This window comes from Patella vulgata, chromosome 4 (assembly GCF_932274485.2).
Source record: "Patella vulgata chromosome 4, xgPatVulg1.2, whole genome shotgun sequence".
In the NCBI taxonomy this organism is placed as follows: Eukaryota; Metazoa; Mollusca; class Gastropoda; family Patellidae; genus Patella; species Patella vulgata.
Window position 1 is genome coordinate 38,916,446 of NC_065882.2, and position 22,136 is coordinate 38,938,581.

At 35.2% G+C, this 22,136-nt stretch overlaps 1 protein-coding gene across 1 annotated transcript in view; it reads left to right on the forward strand.

The window, feature by feature from the left end:
* Positions 1–2,119: 2,119 nt before the first annotated feature.
* Positions 2,120–22,136, forward strand: part of LOC126818835 (ADP-ribosylation factor-like protein 15) — a 51,476-nt gene continuing 31,459 nt past the window's right edge. The window contains exon 1 of the mRNA XM_050546471.2: positions 2,120–2,345. Within this exon, the coding sequence (XP_050402428.1) occupies positions 2,292–2,345 (54 nt within the window). The 5' untranslated portion in view covers positions 2,120–2,291. The remainder of the gene's footprint in view (positions 2,346–22,136) is intronic.

Genomic DNA, 22,136 nt, shown 5'->3' on the forward strand with positions numbered 1-22,136 from the left:
AAATTCGCACTGGAGACCTTCGTATTTACTAATATTTTACATTAATAACATATTACTTTAAATCACCGGGATTCACTTTGAAAACATATAAACATCGGAATTCACTTCCAAAATATCGGAAATCGCACTTAAGACGTTCGTATTCACTAATATTTTACATTAATAATAAATTACTTTTAAACACCGAAATCACCGGAATTCACATTGAAAACATATAAACACCGGAATTCACTTTCAAATATCGGAATTCGCACTTCAGACCTTCGTACTCGATCACAAATATTTTACAATAATGATAAATTACTTTAAAACACCGGAATTCACTTACAAAATATCTGAATTCGCACTTTAGACCTTCGTATTTACTAATATTTTACATTAATAAAAAATTACTTTAAAACACCGGAATTCACTTTGAGAAAATCGGAATTCGCCCCAAGACAATTGTATTTACCTATATTTTGCATTAATATTAATACTAGAATGTATCTGCTGTAAAACGATATTTCCAGATGGTCAACTCGGGGAAACACAATAAAGACACAGCAGTAATCCATGTAAAATGTCAAACCGAACATTTCTAGAATGTAGATGAGCTAAGTTTATTCGAAAATTAACTTAGTAATAGTCAGCCAATCAAATAATTATAAAGTCTCATCAATAATGGTTTGGATGTTTTCATAAATAATCCGTTGTAGCATGAAGCAGTCCAGATTAAATGAAGTGTAATTTTAATAATATGCCAATAGTAGGCATATAGAATGTTCACCAGTTAATTGTCATTGTAAAAGGTGACAAATCACATACAATCACACCTCCAAAAAACATAACAAACTATGATAACATGAGAATGAGAATTTATTTATTTCTAAACAAGTTACGATGTCGATGACCGAAAGTGACAATCGGCGCAATTTGCAATTATAAATAAATAAATAAATAAATATAGCTATAATATTAAATTTTTATTTTAATAAACTATTATCAATCTTTTATTACAATACATTACAACGAATTGCAACGAAAGTATACATTAGTTTCTTGTCAACAAAAATCACATACACGAGTTATCTCCCGTGAACCTCCGATTTGGGCACTTAAATCAGCGAGGCTTCTTAAATTCAACTAAATTGTTATATTGTGTTTCCACAGTCAACATTTTTGGGGTTATTGGCTGTTATTTTGGAGTTATTGGGTAATTCGACGCAAATTGTTATTATGTGTTATTTTGGCGTTATCATAATCATGATGCATATATATATTTGAAATGAATTCCGGTAGTCTTTCAAATAAATTCACCTACAGCGCCTTTATCTGGCCTGTGGAGAGATCAAAATGTATTATACATTTAAAATAAGTGAGTTTTGTGGGAGGAATCGGGGATTTTAGAAGTGAATTCCGGTGATTGTAAATGAATTCCAGTGATTGTAAATGAATTCCAGTGATTGTAAATGAATTTCGGTGAATTCCGGTGAATTCCGGTGATTAGTCTACCCGGACAAATCACATACACTCACACATCCAACAACCATAATAAACTATGATAACATGAGAATGAAAATTTATTTATTTCAAAACAAGTTACGATGTCGATGACCGAAAGTTACAATCGACACAATTTGCAATAAATAAATATAGCTATAATATTAAATTGTTTATTGCACTATAATCTACCATAATATGTTTCATGCATATAATTACTGTTTTAATGAACTATTAATCAATATCTAATTACAATACATTACAAAGAATTGCAACGAAAGTAGGGGCGCCGGAACCCGGGTACCAGCTAGGGCCCTTATTCACGAAAACTTAAACTAAGTTACAATCGAAATTTTAAGAAATACTGCAATTCGATTGGCTGACCAATATGCAAATTGGATATATGCAAATTGATTTTACTGGTCAGCCAATCTAATTGCAGTATTTCTTAAAATTTCGATTGTATCTTAGTTTAAGTTTTCGTGAATAAGGGCCCAGGGTATACAAATGGTACCCTAACTTTTCTGTATTTCAAATAAATACACTTACAGCGCCCTCATCTGGCCTGTGGAGATATCAAAATAGTTATTCGTTATATAATATTATAGATCGGATTTAATACAGTTCTATGGTTATATTATATTTAGTGGGAGGAATCGGGGATTTTCGACGTGAATTCCGGTGAATTCCGGTGATTGTAAATGGATTCCGGTGAATTCCAGTGATTAGTCTACCAGGTTTAGGAAGTGTTATTGAACTAACACATTTGTAACTGTAAAAGCAAAGAAGATGTATTGAAGTCAGACGATATGTGTGAAAACATCAGTCTTATTTGTGCAGTGTGTCGAATTGGTATTTATTCGGTAAATATATTATATTTATTCTAAATTTGGTTGATTACATAGAATATAGGCCATAATAATATATAGGGGTGATCATCCCATGGGTGTGCAAAGTTCAATGTTTTTGTTTCACTCGAGTTTTTTCTGGGTTTTTTTCTTTAATTTTAAAATTTAAAAATATTGCATGTAACTCCCCTTTATTTTTACAGAGAATTCGGATAAGAAATTTGGATTTATTTAATAGTTTATACATTTGATAAGATCAGACATGGGAGAGCTGGGGCCCTGGCTTTGGGTATGCTTTTCAATGTAACATGATGTACCGTCTACATGTACCGTATTTTTCAAATTGTTCTTTACTATATTGATCAAAAAAATAATCATGCCAATCAGGGCGCAAACATCTACTAGGACTATTGTCAGATTCGGTATACAACAGAGTCGTTAGGTATGGTAGAATCTTTAAAATTCAAATTTTAAATTGTCACTATCAAAATGCTCAACACGTAACACAGATAGTTTTCACGCAATAAAACTTATCTACTGAGGCGAGGGTCACTTCACCACGTGCCACCAACCATCTCTGTCAGACTCACCTGTCCAGCTTGAAAACAGTAACTGAATATTATAGAGTTAAAGGTAAATCCAATCAAAGTTCTGATTTTGCTCGCGTGTATTAATTCATAATCAACACCGTAACATGGTTTCCTTGCATTTGTAGTCGATTTGATCAGAAACAATGTATTTATTTGAATTTGAAATGGTGTACCGATACCTAATATACGTAAACGGCGTTTCTCACACATGCGCTCTTGGCTCAAAACATCATAAACTCCATGGTTCTCAACACCGTAACGCTCTTACGATGTTGAGGTTTGGTTCACCAACGCTTAAATTAAATCTTATCTTATCAACATAATCATGTAGAATAACATGGAGTTCCTCTAATATTTCACCGGAGTGGATATTCTCCACTCGGATGGCGAACATCCTAGAACGATAAAGATAGTTATTCGCCATTCGTTTTATACAATAAATTTAAAATTCGAGTAGATTGCTTGTGCTTTAAAGCGGAAATTGCAAATTTTCAAGTTATATTTTTAAAATGTATTAAAATAAAGCCTTAAAATAGATGGTATCCATAAACAGTCCTACCTTGTTAAAGAATAATCCTATTAATCCTATAATTCGCTATTGCCAGAGCTGAGAAATTGGCAAAAATATCATTTTTAACTTCAAATTCCAACGTTGGAAAATGGCTGCCCCATGTTGTCAATAGCAAAACAGGGGAGGTAATTGTGTTGTTATTTCCTGTGTCATAGATTTTTAAGGGTGGGAAATAATGCCCATGATCGTATAATAGTGATTTGATAACCTATTGAGCAAAAGACATAGAAATAATTATGTTTTGACTTTCTTAGAAAATTTGAAAACCTCGTTTTAATGGAAAATACAGAATCCGAATCCCTTTCTAATGGTCATTTGTTAATTGATGGGTGATAGTGTAAACAGACGTCCTCGTTTATAGCGAAGCGAAGGATAGAGAAACCGACATTTTGTATAGATAGGAGTAGCATAAATGTGAGAAGTTTCATATTCTATGAAAGTGTGTATCTTACTAAACCAGGAACATTGTAAAACACATTTATTTGTACTGTGTTGATCACAAATAAAATACCGTAAACTACAAACCTAATCCAATTTCATTCCTGTAGAGCAAAAAAGGCAGGTTCTATTGAAATGGGCCTGCCTGTCTATCTGATCCGCCCACCCGGACCATATATTTCATTGTCAACCTCAAATTTTATCTGCGACCTGTATATTTGATCTCTTACCATATATTTGATTTACTACCAATCAGGGCCGTAACTAGCTCAGAGCAACGGTGGTGGCGGTGGGTGGGAGGGGGAAGTGTTCTCAGGGGTGCTGTAAAAATGACGGACAATGTATATATAGGGGGGCTTCGAGAACATTTTTCAAAATTGAACTGCTGGAAACGCTTTTTCCTACACTCTGGACAGCCTCATCAATCGTCTTTCTCCCTTTCAAACCGAAGAAATCAGTCAATTTTCATGCAAGACCCCTCATTTTAAGAAAATTTGAGCAGAAAACCTCAAAATAGTCCTCTTTTGAAGATCTGAAAAAGGTAAAAAATCCGTAAACACTGAGAATCCGATATCAACTATACCGATGATCTTTTTCACATGGGGCAAATTTTTTTTATGGTTGACCAATTTTAGTTACGGGCCTGCTACCAATATATTTCATTTCCAACTGTGTGTTTTATTTGACATCCGTATATTTCAATTTAATACCCATATATTTCATTTCCCACCCGTATATATGTGTTTTATTTGCCACCCATATATTTTATTTACGACCAATATATTTCATATTTCATTTGCCACCCATATATATGTGTTTTATTTGCCACCCATATATTTTATTTACGACCAATATATTTCATTTGCCACCTGTGTATTTTATTTTCTACCAATAAATTTTCATTTCCAACCGTGTATATTTCAATATTCACATAGTTCACTTTCAACTGTGCATTTTATTTGCCACCCTGTATATTTCATTTACGACCAATATATTTCATTTGCCACCCATATATGTTTTATTTGCCACCTGTATATTTCATTTTCTACCCATATATTATATTTCATTTCCAAAAGTGTGTTTTATTTGACACCCGTATATTTCATTTACGACCCATATATACTGAGCGCCATAGAAAACGCATCACTTTTTTTTCCCAAATATTTTATTACTAGGTGGTTTTGTATGTATAATATTATGCAATACTATGAAATATTGTTTCACACAATGCTCCCAAACGCAAAAAATATCGGCCTGTGTGCAAAAAAAAAAATTGCACGAGATGCACATGAAAAACCCAATATTCACGTGCAGCATTGTGTGTGAGCCCTTTAAAAGCATGTTTTCAACTTAATGTGCAGTACATGAATTGTGAAACGTCAATCCGTCGTAATTTGTTGTTGGACGTGTGTAGGAATCGAGCTAGAGATGTCGAGACTTACTGAAAATTAACGGAATGAAGCCATGGGAATGTCCAGGGCTGGCATGTCTACACATGCTATTGCCAGACACTTCAATTGTCATCAGTCCACTATTGTAAGGTTGGTGGAACGTGTTCGAGTTACTGGATCAACACGTGACCGTCAACGTCCTGGTCCACAAAGTGTTACAACCCAGGCTCAAGACCGCTACACCCGGGTCACTCATCTGCGTGACAGATTCCGCCCAGCGACTCGAACAGGTCAGTCGTCGGAAGACAAGGACCAGTAAGTGCCAACACCGTAAGACGTCGTCTAAGAGAAGTTGGACTCCGTGCACGAAGACCTTCAGTGATGAAAGTCGCTTTCATCTTTATCACGCTGATGGCCGTCAACGTGTGTGGAGACGTCTTGAGGAACGTCTTGTTGCGTCTTCGAAACGAATCGATGGGGTGGGGGAAGTGTAATGGTGTGGGGAGGCTTCACATTTCATCACCGGACCGCCCTACACATTTGCAGGGGTCGCGTTAATGCTGTAGCCTACCGTGATGATGTCTTGCAACCAATTGTTGTTCCGATGTTTCAAGAGCACCCACAACTCGAGCACTTCTAACAGGATAATGCACGTCCGCATACCGCCCGTTTTAGTATGGACTACCTGGCTGCTAACAACATCAATGTCTTGGACTGGCCAGCCATGTCTCCGGACATGGCACCCATAGAACATGTCTGGGATGAGATTGGACGCCGTCTGTATCGGAGACCACAGATGCACACCATTGCTGCTTTAGAAGCTGCTCTTGTCCAAGAATGGAACAATTTGCCCCAGGCCTTCTTTCCAACATTGGTAAATTCCATGCGACATCGCTGCACAGCGTGCGTAAGAGCCCGTGGAGGACACACGCGCTACTGACATCTGTGTCGTACTTTTGGTTTTGACCCCTCTGACTTTGTACCGTTGATTACAGATTAAACATCCATAAGTGTACAAATGTGTTGTTATTGATGTGTTCCCATTTGAATATTGTTCACAATAAGAAGCAAAATAAATAAGATATGTTTACAGGATCATTTTGTTATACGAAAAACTAAGTGATGCGTTTTTCATGGCGCTCAGTATATTTCATTTGCCACCCATACATGTGTATATGTTTTATTTGCCACCTATATATTTCATTTTCTACCCATATATTATATTTCATTTCCAACCGTGTGTTTTATTTGATACCCGTATATTTCATTTACTACCCATATATTTCATTTCCAACCGTGTGTTTTATTTGACACCCGTATATTTCATTTACTACCCATATATTTCATTTCCAACCATGTGTTTTATTTACCACCTGTATATTCCATTTACTTCCCATACATTTTATTTTCAATCGCATGGTTTTTATGCCGACCATATAATTAATTAGTGTTAAATCAGTATTTTTATCAAGATTTTAATGTGCCTCCGGTAATATCGATCAAATATTCAACGAGTTTTGATTGTGTCTGGAATAAAATGTTCAATAAATTACGTGTTCTTGAAAGGTTAATTTATCAAAATGGCTATAATATATATTTTTGTGTAAAGTAGCAAACCACCAATTTAAAAATATCATTCTGAGCATTATTATTTCATATAAGGGCATATGTTATCTCAACACCGTCACATAATTTCAACACTGTCACGGGAATTCAACACCGTCACAGAGTGTAAATTCTCTCCTTGCTACTTTTTTTTAAAGTTAAGGAGCCATTTTATAAGCAAACAGAAATATTAATTGATCAGTTTGTGTTACTGAATCAAGAAATCAAATACAAAATCATTTTTTTATTGCGCTACACTTTAATACAATTATAAAATATGGAGCGATTTGAGGTAAGTGGTATAAACTAGAAATTACAGCAAAGAAATTATGACGATATAAAAAGAAATATTATTTTTGAAATGTTGAGATTTTGTAAAACACGTTCCACTAATAGCTTAATTTTTATACGCCCACATTGAAATGTGGTCGTATATTGTTGTCACCTTCGGTCGGTCCGTCCGTCCGTCCGTCCGTCCGTCCGGCGGTCCAGCGTCCACAATTGCTTTTGGACGCTCTATAGGCTAAAGTCAATATCCGATTGACTTTAAATTTATACACAGTGTTTAAGGTCATGAGTCGAAGAAGCCTATTGATTTTCTGCGACTTTTGATAATTACTGCAAGAGTTATGGCCCTTGATCACTTCAAAAAATCTTGTGGATGCTCTAGAGGTCAAAGTTAATAGCCGATTGACTTTAAATTTATACACAGTGTTTAAGGTCATGAGACGAAGAAGCCTATTGATTTTCAGCGATTTCCGATAATTACTGCCAGAGTTATGTCCCTTGATCACTCTGAAAAATCTTGTGGACGCTCTAGAGGCCAAAGTTAATATCCGATTGACTTTAAATTTATACCCAGTGTTTAAGGTCATGAGACGAAGAAGCCTATTGATTTTCAGCGATTTCCGATAATTTCTGCCAGAGTTATGTCCCTTGATCACTCTGAAAAATCTTCTGGACGCTCTAGAGGCTAAAGTTAATATCTGATTAACTTTAAATTTATACACTGTGTTTAAGGTCATGAGACCAAGAAGCCTATTGATTTTCAGTGATTTCCGATAATTACTGCCAGAGTTATGGCCCATGATCACTTTGAAAAATCTTGTGACACTCTAGAGGCTAAAGTTAATATCCGATTGACTTTAAATTTATACCCAGCGTTTAAGGTCATGAGACGAAGAAGCCTATTGATTTTCAGCGATTTCAAATAATTACTGTCAGAGTTATGTCCCTTCATCACTCTGAAAAATCTTGTGGACGCTTTAGAGGCTAAAGTTAATATCCGATTGACTTTAAATTTATACACTGTGTTTAAGGTCATGAGACGAAGAAGCCTATTGATTTTCAGCGATTTCCAATAATTACTGTCAGAGTTATGTCCCTTGATCACTCTGAAAAATCTTGTGGACGCTTTAAAGGCTAAAGTTAATATCCGATTGACTTTAAATTTATACACTGTGTTTAAGGTCATGAGACGAAGAAGCCTATTGATTTTCAGTGATTTCTGATAATTACTGCCAGAGTTATGGCCCATGATCACTTTGAAAAATCTTGTGACGCTCTAGAGGCTAAAGTTATCATCCGATTGACTTCAGATTGATACACAGAGTTTAAGGTCTTGAGATGAACAAGTTTTTTGATTTTCAATGAATTTTTTTGACTTGAACAGCTAAATCCATGATGTTAAAAGTTTCGTATAATAAACGTTAGCATGGGGCAGAACTTTATAAAAACCAAACAAATTCTAATGGTTTTCTGATAATAACTTAATGAGTTGTTACTCTAAACCCGTTAACTGTGTAGTTTTTAAAATGTTAACTACCCCCTATTGTGTAATTAAATTGACGAAAAACGTCATTTTTGTACCTTTTTATTCCTGAAAAAAAAATGATAGTAGTCTGAAAGCATATTAAAACTAACGGTAAATAGAGTTGTCTCCCTTCAATTAGATTTCCTCAACCAGGCGTAATATAACGTCCTACACATGCTGAGATCGTATGTCCGCTGACAGTTTCTGTCGCTTTCTATAGCTGCAATATGAAAATATGGTAAAAATACCGCTCTTCCCGGGCGCGTCGAATTACCCAATAACACCCAATAACTCCAAAATAACACCAATAATGCCAAAAATAACACCAATAACTCCAAAATAACAGGCTCCAAAATGTTGACTTTGGGAACACAAAATAACAATTTCATTAAATTTAAAGGAGCTAAATCGCTAATATTTGGGACCTAGAAATTGACACAAATGGGTCGCAACGCATACAATAATGTTATCTGAATGTATATGAACTGATTTACATTCTATCGTTTCCGTTTTTACTCTAATTTCAAATCAGTTATGTTCAGCGAAATACGCCAGAAATCTCAGTCGAATATCAATTTCTAGCGTCTGGTTATTCCAGTCTATTGCGCATGTTCTCCATATATGAATATGGCGTCAGCGCTTGACATGACTTATGGAATCTCTAGTCTCGTTCTTCTTGTCCCTTGTTAAAAATGACACTAAACGCATTATGGTACACGATTCATGTACCAATGGTAAAATGCCAAATTTCATTAACTTTCTATGTTGGCGTATCGAGTTATACCGCTGCAAAGTTCCTAGAACCCAGATTCGAGGCGGAGTTTGTGGGTTCAATAAACAACGGGTACGCCCACGCTCCATCAAAAAACGACCCAAACCAGCTTTGGTGGGAAAATGTTTTTTATTTCACGGAATCAAGGGATGAATAAACTATATTAGAATACAAAATTTCAGAAGCTTCCTATGCTGGCTTTTAGAGATATATCACCGTAAACATATTAAAAAATGGGGGAATCGTGTTAGGGTAGGCTCACTGCGCACGCAATAACTTCTAACAGAGTCCGAGGTAGTAATGGGCCTATTGTGTCCAAATTTCATCGTTTTCGGACAATCGGTGCTGGTGTCGCGCCGAAATTCCACTTTTTTCCCCTTTTTTCGAATTTTTGAAATATTCAAATACCAAACATTCGACCATGAGCCAGGCTATCCTGAAATGTATTAATTTCGGTAATAGGAGACAGATTCTTTAAGCCACGACCAATTGTGGATGTTTTCAAGCCCATTAATGTTGATTTTTCACTATTTTTCATTTTCAATTCAAAATGGCGTCCATCATTTGCCAGAAATCAAAATTCTAATTCCTACAATTTATGGGCTTTTCTTCAAGGATTCGGAAAATATAATTCCCGACATTTCACATTTCAAGATGGTGGCACTTCCGGAATGGGCTACAAACTCCATTTTCTGTGAACGAATCAGAAGTGTCGTAGCTAGCAAAGAAAACAAATTTCAAGGCAATCTGACCTATATTTAGTCGATTTTTGGTATCGTTAAAGTTGGGTCATTGAGATGTACATACATTCCAAATTTCATGAAAATCGTACCAATATATAAGAAGTTGTCAATTCTGTTTTACTTCCGGGACGAAATGTCAATGACGTTATTTTCGAAAATCGGATATAGCAGATTTCAAGAAAATATTTCAAGGTACTCAAAGAAAAAAGAATTAGTAAAATAGGTCACAGAGTTATTGGTATGTAGGTCATTATCTTGGTTCGTAAAATTCGGTATTTCGGATTCGTAAAACGTTTTGAAAATATATGTAATCAAAAGCTACCACCCAATTTTTTTTTTTTGGGGGGGGGGTGTCAAAGTTTCAGAAAGATCCCCTAGTTAGATTCTGAAAAATCCGATTTGCAGAAAGTACACAAAAAAATAATAATAATAATAATCTTAACAAAAACAATAAGCTATCGTATGAAATATGAAAGCTTAATAATCTTAACAGAAACAATAAGCTTTCATATGAAATATGAAAGCTTAACTAGATCTGCTACTGTCCCAATGCAGATATGAAACCTTTCATATTCATCGTCACGTGACATGGATTATATCAAGTATCTTAAAAGAAAATAGAACAACAAAAAATAATTATCAAAATCGGTGAAAAAGTCGCGAAGTTACAAGTCATAGTGAGAAACATTGCACCCGGGCAACAAAATAATTGAGACTTGGATTGCTGTAAAGTTTCAGAAAAATGGATCAAGCCGTTTAAAAATGGGACGGATGAGAACATGAAACGAAAATGGCGGGAAAGAATTAAAAAGTGGCAGGAAAATATCAAAAAAATAAATGAAATAACTTTGAACGGAACTAACATTTTTTGAATCAGATTGACCTTAGCTGTTCGAATATTTAGGTTAAATTTGTAAATTTTGAAAATTAAAGGCATAAATTGTCCTGCAAACAACTTTGTCGACAGGTCAAAGGCGAAATACGAAATTTTGAAAATTTTCAAACACCAAAAAATCGATCTTGATCTCGAGCTATCCTGAAATGCATTAATTTCAGAAATAAGAGACGCATTGAACATATTACGGCCTATTGTGTTTATTTTCACGTCTGTTCAAGTGGATTTTTCACTGTTCTTCATATTCAATTCCAAATGGAGACCATCAGTTGACCGAAAATCTTTTTTTTTGCTAAAATTTTTTTTTTTTTATTCGGATCAAAATGGGTGTAAGACACAAAGTCCGGGGTGGTAATGGGCGTATTGTGTCCAAATTTCATGGTTTTCGGACAATCGGTGCCGGTGTCATGCGAACTTCCACTTTTTTCGCACTTACTGAAGCCGTAAATGGCGGAAAAAGCCGAACGACAGGAACCGTGTGAAGAACAAACGACCTTATGAATCCAGTTATCGCCTTGAATTTTTCAGGGTACCTAGGTCCCAACGTGAAAAGTTCCTCGCCGTAATTTGGTAGTCATGGTACCTTTGGTTCCAGCGTGGCGCATGCGCGAAGTCAAAAGAAATTAAGGGCGATTTTGGGTATATTTCGGAGTGGTTTGGTGACGGTGGATCGGGGACCCAGATGAATCTAAGATGGCGATCATAATACAATATTATAATAACGTTGAAGAATGAGCAAATTTTCGCGACCGGGGTTAATTTGCTCTGCCCAGGCAACGTTCCGTTGGTCCGATTGCCTTCAAATTTGCACGGAATGTACCTTGGGATTCTAGCTATCACATATTAAAAATAGAAGAGTGTGGAATTCCGAGAACGTTGAAAATAAATTCGAAACCATCAAAGTTTTTTTGCTTAAAAAATTGCCGTATTTTAATATGTGATAAATATTGCGGCACAGCCAACCGCTAGAAATTCCAGAGATTTGGACCACCGGAAGGATGCCTCAGCAGTCAAAAACGGTCAAAATAGGTGAATTCGATTTTGGTATTGGTATGTAGGTCAGTATCTTCCTTCGTAAAATTTGGTGATTTCGGATTCGTAAAACGTTTTGAAAATATATTTAATCAAAAGCTGCCACCCAATTTTGGGGGGGTAGGTCAAAGTTTCAGAAAGATCCCACGGTTAGATTCCGAGAAATCCGATTTGCAGAAAGTATACAAAAAAAAAAAAATAATAATAATAATAATCTTAACAGAAACAATAAGCTTTCATATGAAATATGAAAGCTTAATAATAATAATCTTAACAGAAACAATAAGCTTTCATATGAAATCTTAATAATAATAATCTTAACAGAAACAATAAGCTCTCATATGAAATATGAAAGCTTAATAATAATAACTAGATCTGCTACTGTCCCATGCAGATATGAAAGCTTTCATATTCATCGTCACGTGACATGGATTATATCAAGCATCTTAAAAGAAAAAAGAACAACAAAAAATAATTATCAAAATCGGTGAAAAATTCACGAAGTTACAAGTCTAAATATAGTGAGTAACATTGCACCCGGACAACAAAATAATCTGGAAACTAGAGGGAAATAACTGAGACTTGGATTGCTGTAATCGGAATGACTTTCCGTTCCAGAAGTTTCAGAAAATGGATCAAGCCGTTTAAAAACGAAAATGGCGGGAAAGAACTAAAAAGGGGCAGGAAAATATCAAAAAAATAAATGAAATAACTTTGAACGGAACTAATATTTTTTGAATCAGATTGACCTTAGCTGTTCGAATATTTAGGTTAAATTTATAAATTTTGAAAATTAAAGGCATAAATTGTCCTGCAAACAACTTTGTCGGCACATGAAAGGTCAAAGGCGAAATACGAACATATTACGGCCTATTGTGTTTATTTTCACGTCTGTTCAAGTGGATTTTTCACTGTTCTTCGTATTCAATTTCAAATGGAGACCATCAGTTGACCGAAATAAAAATTCTGTTCTGAACGTTTTTTAGGCATTCCTTCAAGGATTCAGAAAATGTAACTCCCATGTCAGTAAGTTTAATATCGCGAAATTTTTCTCCTTTTAATATATGATAAATATTATCCCGGCGCAGCCAACCACTGGAAATTCCAGAGATTTTGACCACCGGAAGGATGCCTCAGCATTCAAAAAAAGTCAAAATAGGCGAATTCGATTTTTAGTGTTGCGGTCATTTTAAAAAATTGTCTTGTAAGGATAATGTGTATAGTACTAACACCTATCACATACGGAAGAGGCGATAAGATCCCTTTACATTTGCAATGTCAAAATTAATTAAAACAAAATTTAAATTTCGAAAATCGTTTTTTTGTTTTTTGCTAAAACTCTTTTTTTTTAATCGGATCAAAATTGGAGTAAAGCACAGAGTCTGGGGTGGTAATGGGCGTACTGTGTTTTAATTTCATGGTTTTCGGACAATCGGTGCAGGTGTTGTAGCGAAATTCCAATTTTTTCCCCTTACAGAATCCGTAAATTGACGAACGGCAGGAACCGTGTCAAGAACAAACGACATGAATGAATGCATGTATCGATTACCTTCAAATTTGCACAGAATGTACCTTGGGATTCTAGCTATCACATATTAAAAATAGAAGAGTGTGGAGTTTCGAGAACGTTGAAAATAAAAATCGAAGCCCACCCCCACCCATCAATGTTTTTTTTGCTTAAAAAATTGCCGTATTTTATCGATTTTTTATTGTTCTTGATATCTGAGCATTTTCTCCTTTTTAATATGTGATAAATATCATCGCGGCGCAGCCAACCGCTAGAAATTCCAGAGATTTTGACCACCGGAAGGATGCCTCAGCAGTCAAAAAAAAATCAAAATAGGCGATTTCGGATTTTTGTGTCGCAAACATCGCTGCGGTCATTTTAAAAAATTGTTTTTTAAGGATAATGTGTATAGTACTAATACCTATCACATACGTAAGAGGCGATAAAATCCCTTTGCATTTGCAATTTCAAAATTAATTAAAACTAATATTAAATTGCGAAAAATCTTTTTTTTTGCTAAAACTCTTTTTTTTTTAATCGGATCAAAATGGGAGTAAAGTACAGAATCCGGGGTGGTAATAGGCGTATTGTGTCCAAATTTCATAGTTCTCGGACAATCCGTTCCGGTGTCGTGGCGAAATTCCCCCTTTTCCCCTCACGGAAGCCGTACCTGACCTGGAGCCGTGCCAACAACAAACGACTTGAAGGAATGCAGGTATCGCTTTGAAATTTTCAGGGCACCTAGGTACCAACGTGAAAACTTCGTAGCCGGAATTTGGTAGTCATGGTACCTTTGGTTCCAGCGTTGCGCATGCGCGAAGTCAAAATGGACCTATCTCTTCGAAACTTCGGCTACCCCCCCCCCCTCAATTGTCTCCAAATTAAAATCGAACACCTAGTTCTATCTCTATTTTTTTGTTTTACTTTATGTACCCCCGGGAAAATGGCCACCGCTCGCCCCCCATGGGTCGGGCCCTAAAATTTCTTGTTTGGAATTGTGCTTGGGACCATAAGCCAGATACCCGGTGAGTTTCAAGTTGGTGTGCACGATAGTAGGGTTGTGACGCGCATGCGCGGCCCTACACTCGAAAACAACCTTGTCGGCACGGAAAACATCATAGGCGAAATTCGAATTTTTGAAATATTCAAATACCAAACATTCCACCATGAGCCAGGCTATCCTGAAATGTATTAATTTCGGTAATAGGAGACAAATTCTTTAAGCCACGACCAATTGTGTATGTTTTCAAGCTCATTAATGTAGATATTTCACTATTTTTCATATTCAATTCAAAATGGTGACCATCATTTGGCCTAAATCAAAATTCTGCTCTGAACGTTTTTTAGGCATTCCTTTAAGGATTCAGAAAATGTAACTCCCATGTTTGTAAGTAAAATATCGCAAAAGCAAAGTGATTTTTCACGTTTCAAGATGGTGGCACTTCCGGAATGGGCTACAAACTCCATTTTCTGTGAACGAATCAGAAGTGTCGTAGCTAGTACAGAAAAAACATTGCAAGGCAATCTGACCTATATTTCGTCAATTTTTTTGAAAATTTTGATCCTTAATTTCATCAAGGGGAGGTAATTTAGAAAATTTCTAATGACATCTTTCAAGTCGCATTGGTAAGATCTACTTACATACTAAATTTCATGAAAATCGTACAACTATTAAAGAAGTTGTCAAATTGGTTCGAAATCACAGCGACGAATTTTCGAAATTCGAAAATCTGAATCTGCAAATTTGAAGTAATTGTCTCAAGGTACTTAAAGAAAAAAGATTTAGTAAAATAGGTCAAATAGAACTAAAAAGTGGCAGGAAAATATCAAAAAAAAATTAATTAAATAACTTTGAACGGAACTAATATTTTTTGAATCAGATTGACCTTAATTGTTCGAATATTTAGGTTAAATTTGTAAATTTTGGAAATTAAAGGCATAAATTGTCCTGCAAACAACTTTGTCGGCACATAAAAGGTCAAAAGGCAAAATACGAAATTTTGAAAATTTTCAGACACCAAAAAATCGATCTTGATCCCGAGCTATCCTGAAATGCATTAATTTCAGATATAATAGACGCATTGAATATATTACGGCCTATTGTGTTTATTTTCACGTCTGTTCAAGTGGATTTTTCACTGTTCTCCATATTCAATTCCAAATGGAGAACATCAGTTGACCGAAATCAAAATTCTGTTCTGAACTTTTTTTAGGCATTCCTTCAAATATTCAGAAAATGTAACTCCCATGTCAGTAACTATAATATCGCGATTTTTTTTTCCTTTTATTATATGGTAAATATTATCGCGGCGCAGCCAACCGCTGGAAATTCCATAGATTTTGACCACCGGAAGGATGCCTCAGCAGACAAAAAAAGTCAAAATAGTCGATTTCGGTTTTTAGTGTTGCGGTCATTTTAAAATATTGTCTTGTAAGGATAATGTGTATAGTACTAACACCTATCATTTATGGAAGAGGCGATAAGATCCCTTTGCATTTGCAATGTCAAAATTAATTAAAACAAAATTTAAATTCCGAAAATCGTTTTTTTGCTAAAACTCTTTTTTTTTTAAATCGGGTCAAAATGGGAGTAAAGCACAGAGTCCGGTGTGGAAATTGGCGCAGTGTGTCCAAATTTCATGGTTTTCGGACTGGGGTGGTAATGGGCGTACTGTGTTTTAATTTCATGGTTTTCGGACAATCGGTGCAGGTATCGTAGCGAAATTCCAATTTTTTCCCCTTACAGAATCCGTAAATTGACGAACGACAGGAACCGTGTCAAGAACAAACGACATGAACGAATGCATGTATCGCCTTGAAATTTTCAGGGCACCTAGGTACCAACGTGAAAGGTTCCTAGCCAGAATTTGGTCGACATGGTTCCTTTGGTTCCAGCGTTGCGCATGCGCGAAGTCAAAAGGAGCAAAATATGTTTGTTATGAAGGGATTTTTTTACAAAATGGACCTATCTCTTCGAAACTTCGGCTAACTCCCCATTTCCGACCTCAGCGCATCCAAAAATTGTCTCCAAATTAAAATCGAACACCTAGTTCCATCTCTATTTTACTTTATGTACCCCCGGGAAAATGGCCACCGCTCGCCCCCCCCCCCCCATGGGTCGGGCCCTAAGTGCAATAAGTGTAAGTGCAATATCGCAAAAGTTATTAAGACTTTTCACGTTTCAAGATGGTGGCATTTCCGGTTCGATCGACAAACTCCATATTTTGTATATGAATCGGTAATTACTTGTCTAGTATCGAAAAAAAAAATTAGGTCATTCTGACCTATATTTCGATAATTTTTTTGAAAATTGGGTCCTTAATTTCATTAAGGGGAGATAATTTAGCAAATTTCTAATCATATTTTTGAAGTCGCATCGGTAAGATCTACTTATATGCTAAATTTTATGAAAATCGTACAACTATTAAAGAAGTTGTCAAATTGGTCATAAATACTGGTTCGAAATCACAGAGACGAATTTTCGAAATTCGAAAATCTGAATCTGCAGATTTGAAGTAATTGTCTCAAGGTACTCAAAGAAAAAAGATTTAGTAAAATTCGGTGATTTCGGATTCGTAAAACGTTTTGAAAATATATTTTATCAACAGCCACCACCCATTTTTGGGGGGGATAGGTAAAAGTTTCAGAAAGATCCTATGGTTAGATTCTGAGAAATCCGATTTGTGGATAAAACACAAAAAAAAAAAATAATAATAACAATAATAATTTTAACAGAAACAATAAGCTTAATAATAATATTAATCTTAACAGAAACAATAAGCTTTCATATGAAATATGAAAGCTTAATAATTTTAGTAAAAACAATAGTCTTTCTGAAAGCCTAATACGGGTAACAATAATAATTTTAGTTAAAACAATAGTCTTTCAGACAAACCTAATAATTTTAGTAAAAACAATAGTCTTTCAGACAAAAGTCTGAAAGCCTAATAAATAATAATAATTTTAGTAAAAACAATAGTCTTTCAAACGAAAGTCTGAAAGCCTAATAATAAATAAAACATTAAACATTAAGATTTTTCGACTGTTTCGTTGAAGTTAACGTTTTTAGATTATGAAAACGCAACGTTTAAAAAAACTAAGATCCAATATAATCAATATAAAGGCATGAATAAATATATTAATAACGTTCAAAGAATTATAAGTTAAAACGTTACATACTTTATTTTATAAGAAATAGTTTACTAATGTGTACAGGAGGTCTGATTAGGCTTAGGAAATAACTTTGTATCAGATGGTTCATTTGATGTTCTTGAAATCGCTTATTTGAACGTTAGTAAAGTAAACGTCCATAGATCAATACCAGTTAATGTTTAAAACTTCTCACAGTTTCAACGACGAAACGTCAAATAAAACGCGCTTGAAACATTAAGTCTAAATGCAGTTCTTGTCAGTAAAATATTTAAATAAAACCCATATAAAACGTTTTACGAACATTTTTGAACGGTTATTTTTGTTCGTTTAATTTAAACGTTTATTATATTAGGAACATGGAACGTCTTTAAAAACTAAAATCCAATATAATCAATATAACGTTTAAAGAGCCATAAGTTAAAACGGTACAAATATACACAAGAAGAACATAGTTTACTAACGTTTGCAGGTTATCTGACCAGGCTTGAGATATAACGTTGAATCAGACAGTTCATTTGACGTTGTTGGAACAAGTAATCTGAACGTTTCTAAAGTAAACGTCACTAGAAGGATATTTATTAATGTTTAGTAATGTCTCGCATTAATCTAAAGTCTTTATGCAACGATTGTCTAATGAAACATCAAAAAAGCATTGGAGGGTTATTGAATAAAATATTGTTTAAACTAAACTATTGGAGGGTTATTTTTGTTCGTTTAATTTAAACTTTTTAGAAGAGGAACACAGAACGTTTAAAAGTAAGTATAAAATCTAATATCAATATTACGTCTAGGAAATTACGTTTTATCAGATGGCTCACCCGAAGTTCTTAGAACATCAAATCTTAACGTTTTAAAAGTAAACGTCACTAGATACACTTTAATTAATGTTTAGTAACGTTTTACAGTATCAACGATGTAACGTCAAAGAGATCGCGATTCAAAGTAAAGGCACATATCTAGTAAAACATTCAGAAAAATATTTTTTTAATTAAGATGTAACACGAAAATACGTTTTCCGTCCGACTTTCATTGGAAGATTATATTTTTGTTCGTTTAATTGAAATATTTTAGATAAATAAAACGGAATATTTAAAATCCAATTAAAATCAATATATCGTCTTGAATAAATAATTTAACAACGTTCAAGGAATTATAAGTTAAACCGTTACATAAGCCACGCCACGTTAGAAGAAAATAGTTTACTAACGTTTACAGGCCTACCATGCTTAGGAAATAACGTGCTAACAGATGGTTCGACGTTCCTGGAACAACTAATCTGAATGTTGCAAAAGTAAACGTTACTAGAACGATATTAATTACTGTTGAGTAACGTCTCACAGTCTCAACGATGTAACGTCTAATAAAACGCGTTTGAAACATTTTTCTAAACTTTAAATGAAAATTGGGGGTGGTATTTTTATTTGTTTAGTTAAACGGTTTTAGATTAGGAAAACGTTTTAAAAACTAAGATCCAATGTAATTATTATAAATCGGAAATAATTCGGGATTATAAGTTAAATCTTATTTACATTAGAAGAAACTAGTTTACTAACGTTTACACACTGTCCGAACAGACTTAGGAAATAAGGCCGTATCTGCTGGTTCCTTTGACGTTCTTGGCATAACTAATCTGAACATTTCTAATGTAAACGTTCATAGAACAAGTTTAATTATTGTAAAAAAACGCCCCACAGTATCACCGATGTATACAGGTCACAATTCTATGGAATACAATTACTGCTTTTTACTGAGCGACGTTTCGACTAGGCTTCTCTAGTCATTATCAAGCTATGATAAAAAATGAAAATATGACAGGACAATATATACATGTACACCACAATGCTAAGTTAATGATGACAAACCAGGGATGTAACTTAATTACGTGTACCTAATGGTAATCTGATTTAATTGTACGCTAATAAGTAATAATACCAATTAACCTAAAAAATTGACTAATTGATTAATGGGTAAGTTGTTGTGGAGTATACACAATGATTAGTGGGTTTTAATAATACAAACGTTGCAAGAAAATGAAAATTGATGAAATGTTATCAACGACCCCTTTCACTGAAATAAATACAAATGGTAAAAGGATAGATTGTTGTGGAGTATTTACAACGATTTGATGAGGTTTTGATAATGACAACATCCCACGAAGATGAGATTTGATTTGTGTTATGACCAAAATAATTGATATGTGGATGTTGATGCGAGTGATTACACTGATATACGAAAAACCCTTAGAACAATGACTGCACAAATGATCAATAGTCCCCTGAAGGTTGACAATTTAAAATATTGAGTGGTACTTCACTGGATGTTATGGTGATGTAGAAAAGCAGGGTTAGAAATATTGAGTGCATTAAATTACAATAACCGCAGGCCTGAAAAGCAGAAATGCCTGAAAAGCAAAAATAGTTGGGAATTATTAGTTGTCATTTTTGCATATTATGATGGTTATTACAAACTTAAAGTTGTTACTGGAATATTGATAAGTATTAAATATGATAAAAAAGAAAGAAAAAAGTAGAATTATGCTTAGCCTTGATTATGTGATAAGAATATCATACGCCCTGGGAAGGAACAATCCTTGATCTCTGTTCATCGTTGGTTTGTGTCGTCGTATATGAATGGCTTCATGTAATCGGCGCGCTCTCTTGTTGCTTATATTCTTGCATAGTGGTTTTACGTTGGACCATTGGACTCTGTGGCGAGGGTTGGAGTTCAAATGTTCAGCTACAGCTGAGTTGTTGGTTGCTGCTTTCGACTTGTGGTCATCTATCCTTTTATTTAATGGTCGCTTTGTCTCCCCGATGTATGCAATCCCACAATTGCATACTATTTGATAAACACATCCCTTTGGTTGTGGTGGTTGTGTAGGATTTTGTTTACCATTGGCTCTTAATATATCTTTAGTGCTGTAGCTTTTTGTGAAAGTTACATCTATTTCTGGTTGTTGCATTAGTAGCCGTTTGATTTGGTAGGAGACTTTGCCGTTGAAAGGAAGGAAGATTCTGACTGGGGCAGTCGGGGTTTTTGGTTTAGCTGCACTCGCCGACAGGGTCTTGTTGATGGCGTTTGTCACAAACTTCCCTGGATAGCCGTTGAAATTTGTGAAGACATGTTTGAGATGATCAATTTCCTTGGAGAGGCTCTCAGGATCACATATCTTTTTCGCACGGTTCACCAGAGTTGAAATTGTGGCCGATTTGACGCTATTCGGGTGATTAGATTTGAAGTGAATGTATTGGTCGGTGTGAGTTGGTTTCCTATAGACACTGGTGCGGATCGAGTTGTTGGTTTTAGATACACAAACATCGAGGAAAGGTAGTTGGTTATCATTTTCGGTTTCCATTGTGAATTTTATACGTGGGTGTTGCCTGTTGAGGTGTTGTAACAGTGTTTCTGGATCATCTTGTTGATTGATAATAACAAGGGTATCATCCACTTGCCTAAAGAAGCATGTTGGGGTTACGGTGGATGTTTGAAGCGCCTTCTCTTCTAAATCAGTTAAAAATATTTCTGAAATTAAAGGGGAGAGGGGGCTTCCCATGGGTAATCCATTGGTCTGTTCGTAAAAATCGTCACCCCAGGAGAAATATGTTGAATTGATGCATTGTTTCAACAAGAGTATGATGTTGTCTGTTGATAGGGAAGTCTCTAGTGGGTTTTCTAAACTTTCTATGCGCTTGCGTAGAATCTTCAGGGCCTCTTTCCTTGGTACATTTGTAAACAAATCTACAACATCATATGAGACCATCCTCCCGGGGTTTTGAATATTCTGCAGTTTCTCACAGAATTCACCTGAATCTTTGATGAAGGACGATGCAGTTGTGCCAAGTGAGGAAAGTAGTTTTGATAAATATTGGGCTGTGTTGTAGAAGACTGAATCTCGAGAACACACCAGCAGACGGGCTTTCATGGGGTTTTTATGGATTTTTATAGTAGCCCTGGCATAAGGTGGTCGAGGGTGGTTTGGTCTGAGCTTGTAATAGAGAGCTTCAGAGATCTGTTTGTCTTCTTTTAGTTTTTTAAGCAAGTTTTCATGGCTGTCCTTGTGCGCGTTTGTTGGGTCTTTGCGGATTCTTCTATATGTTGCTGGATCTTGGAGTAAACCGTTGACCGTTGTGAGGTACTCGTGAGTATTCATGATGACTGTTGCTTTTCCCTTGTCGGCGGAAACAATTGTGATAGATCTGTCGTCTTTTAGGTCATTGAGGGCTTTCCTTTCTTGGCGGGACACATTGGTCGTCTGCTGCTTGGTAGATGCCTTTGCTAGTATTTCAGTTATTTGGTG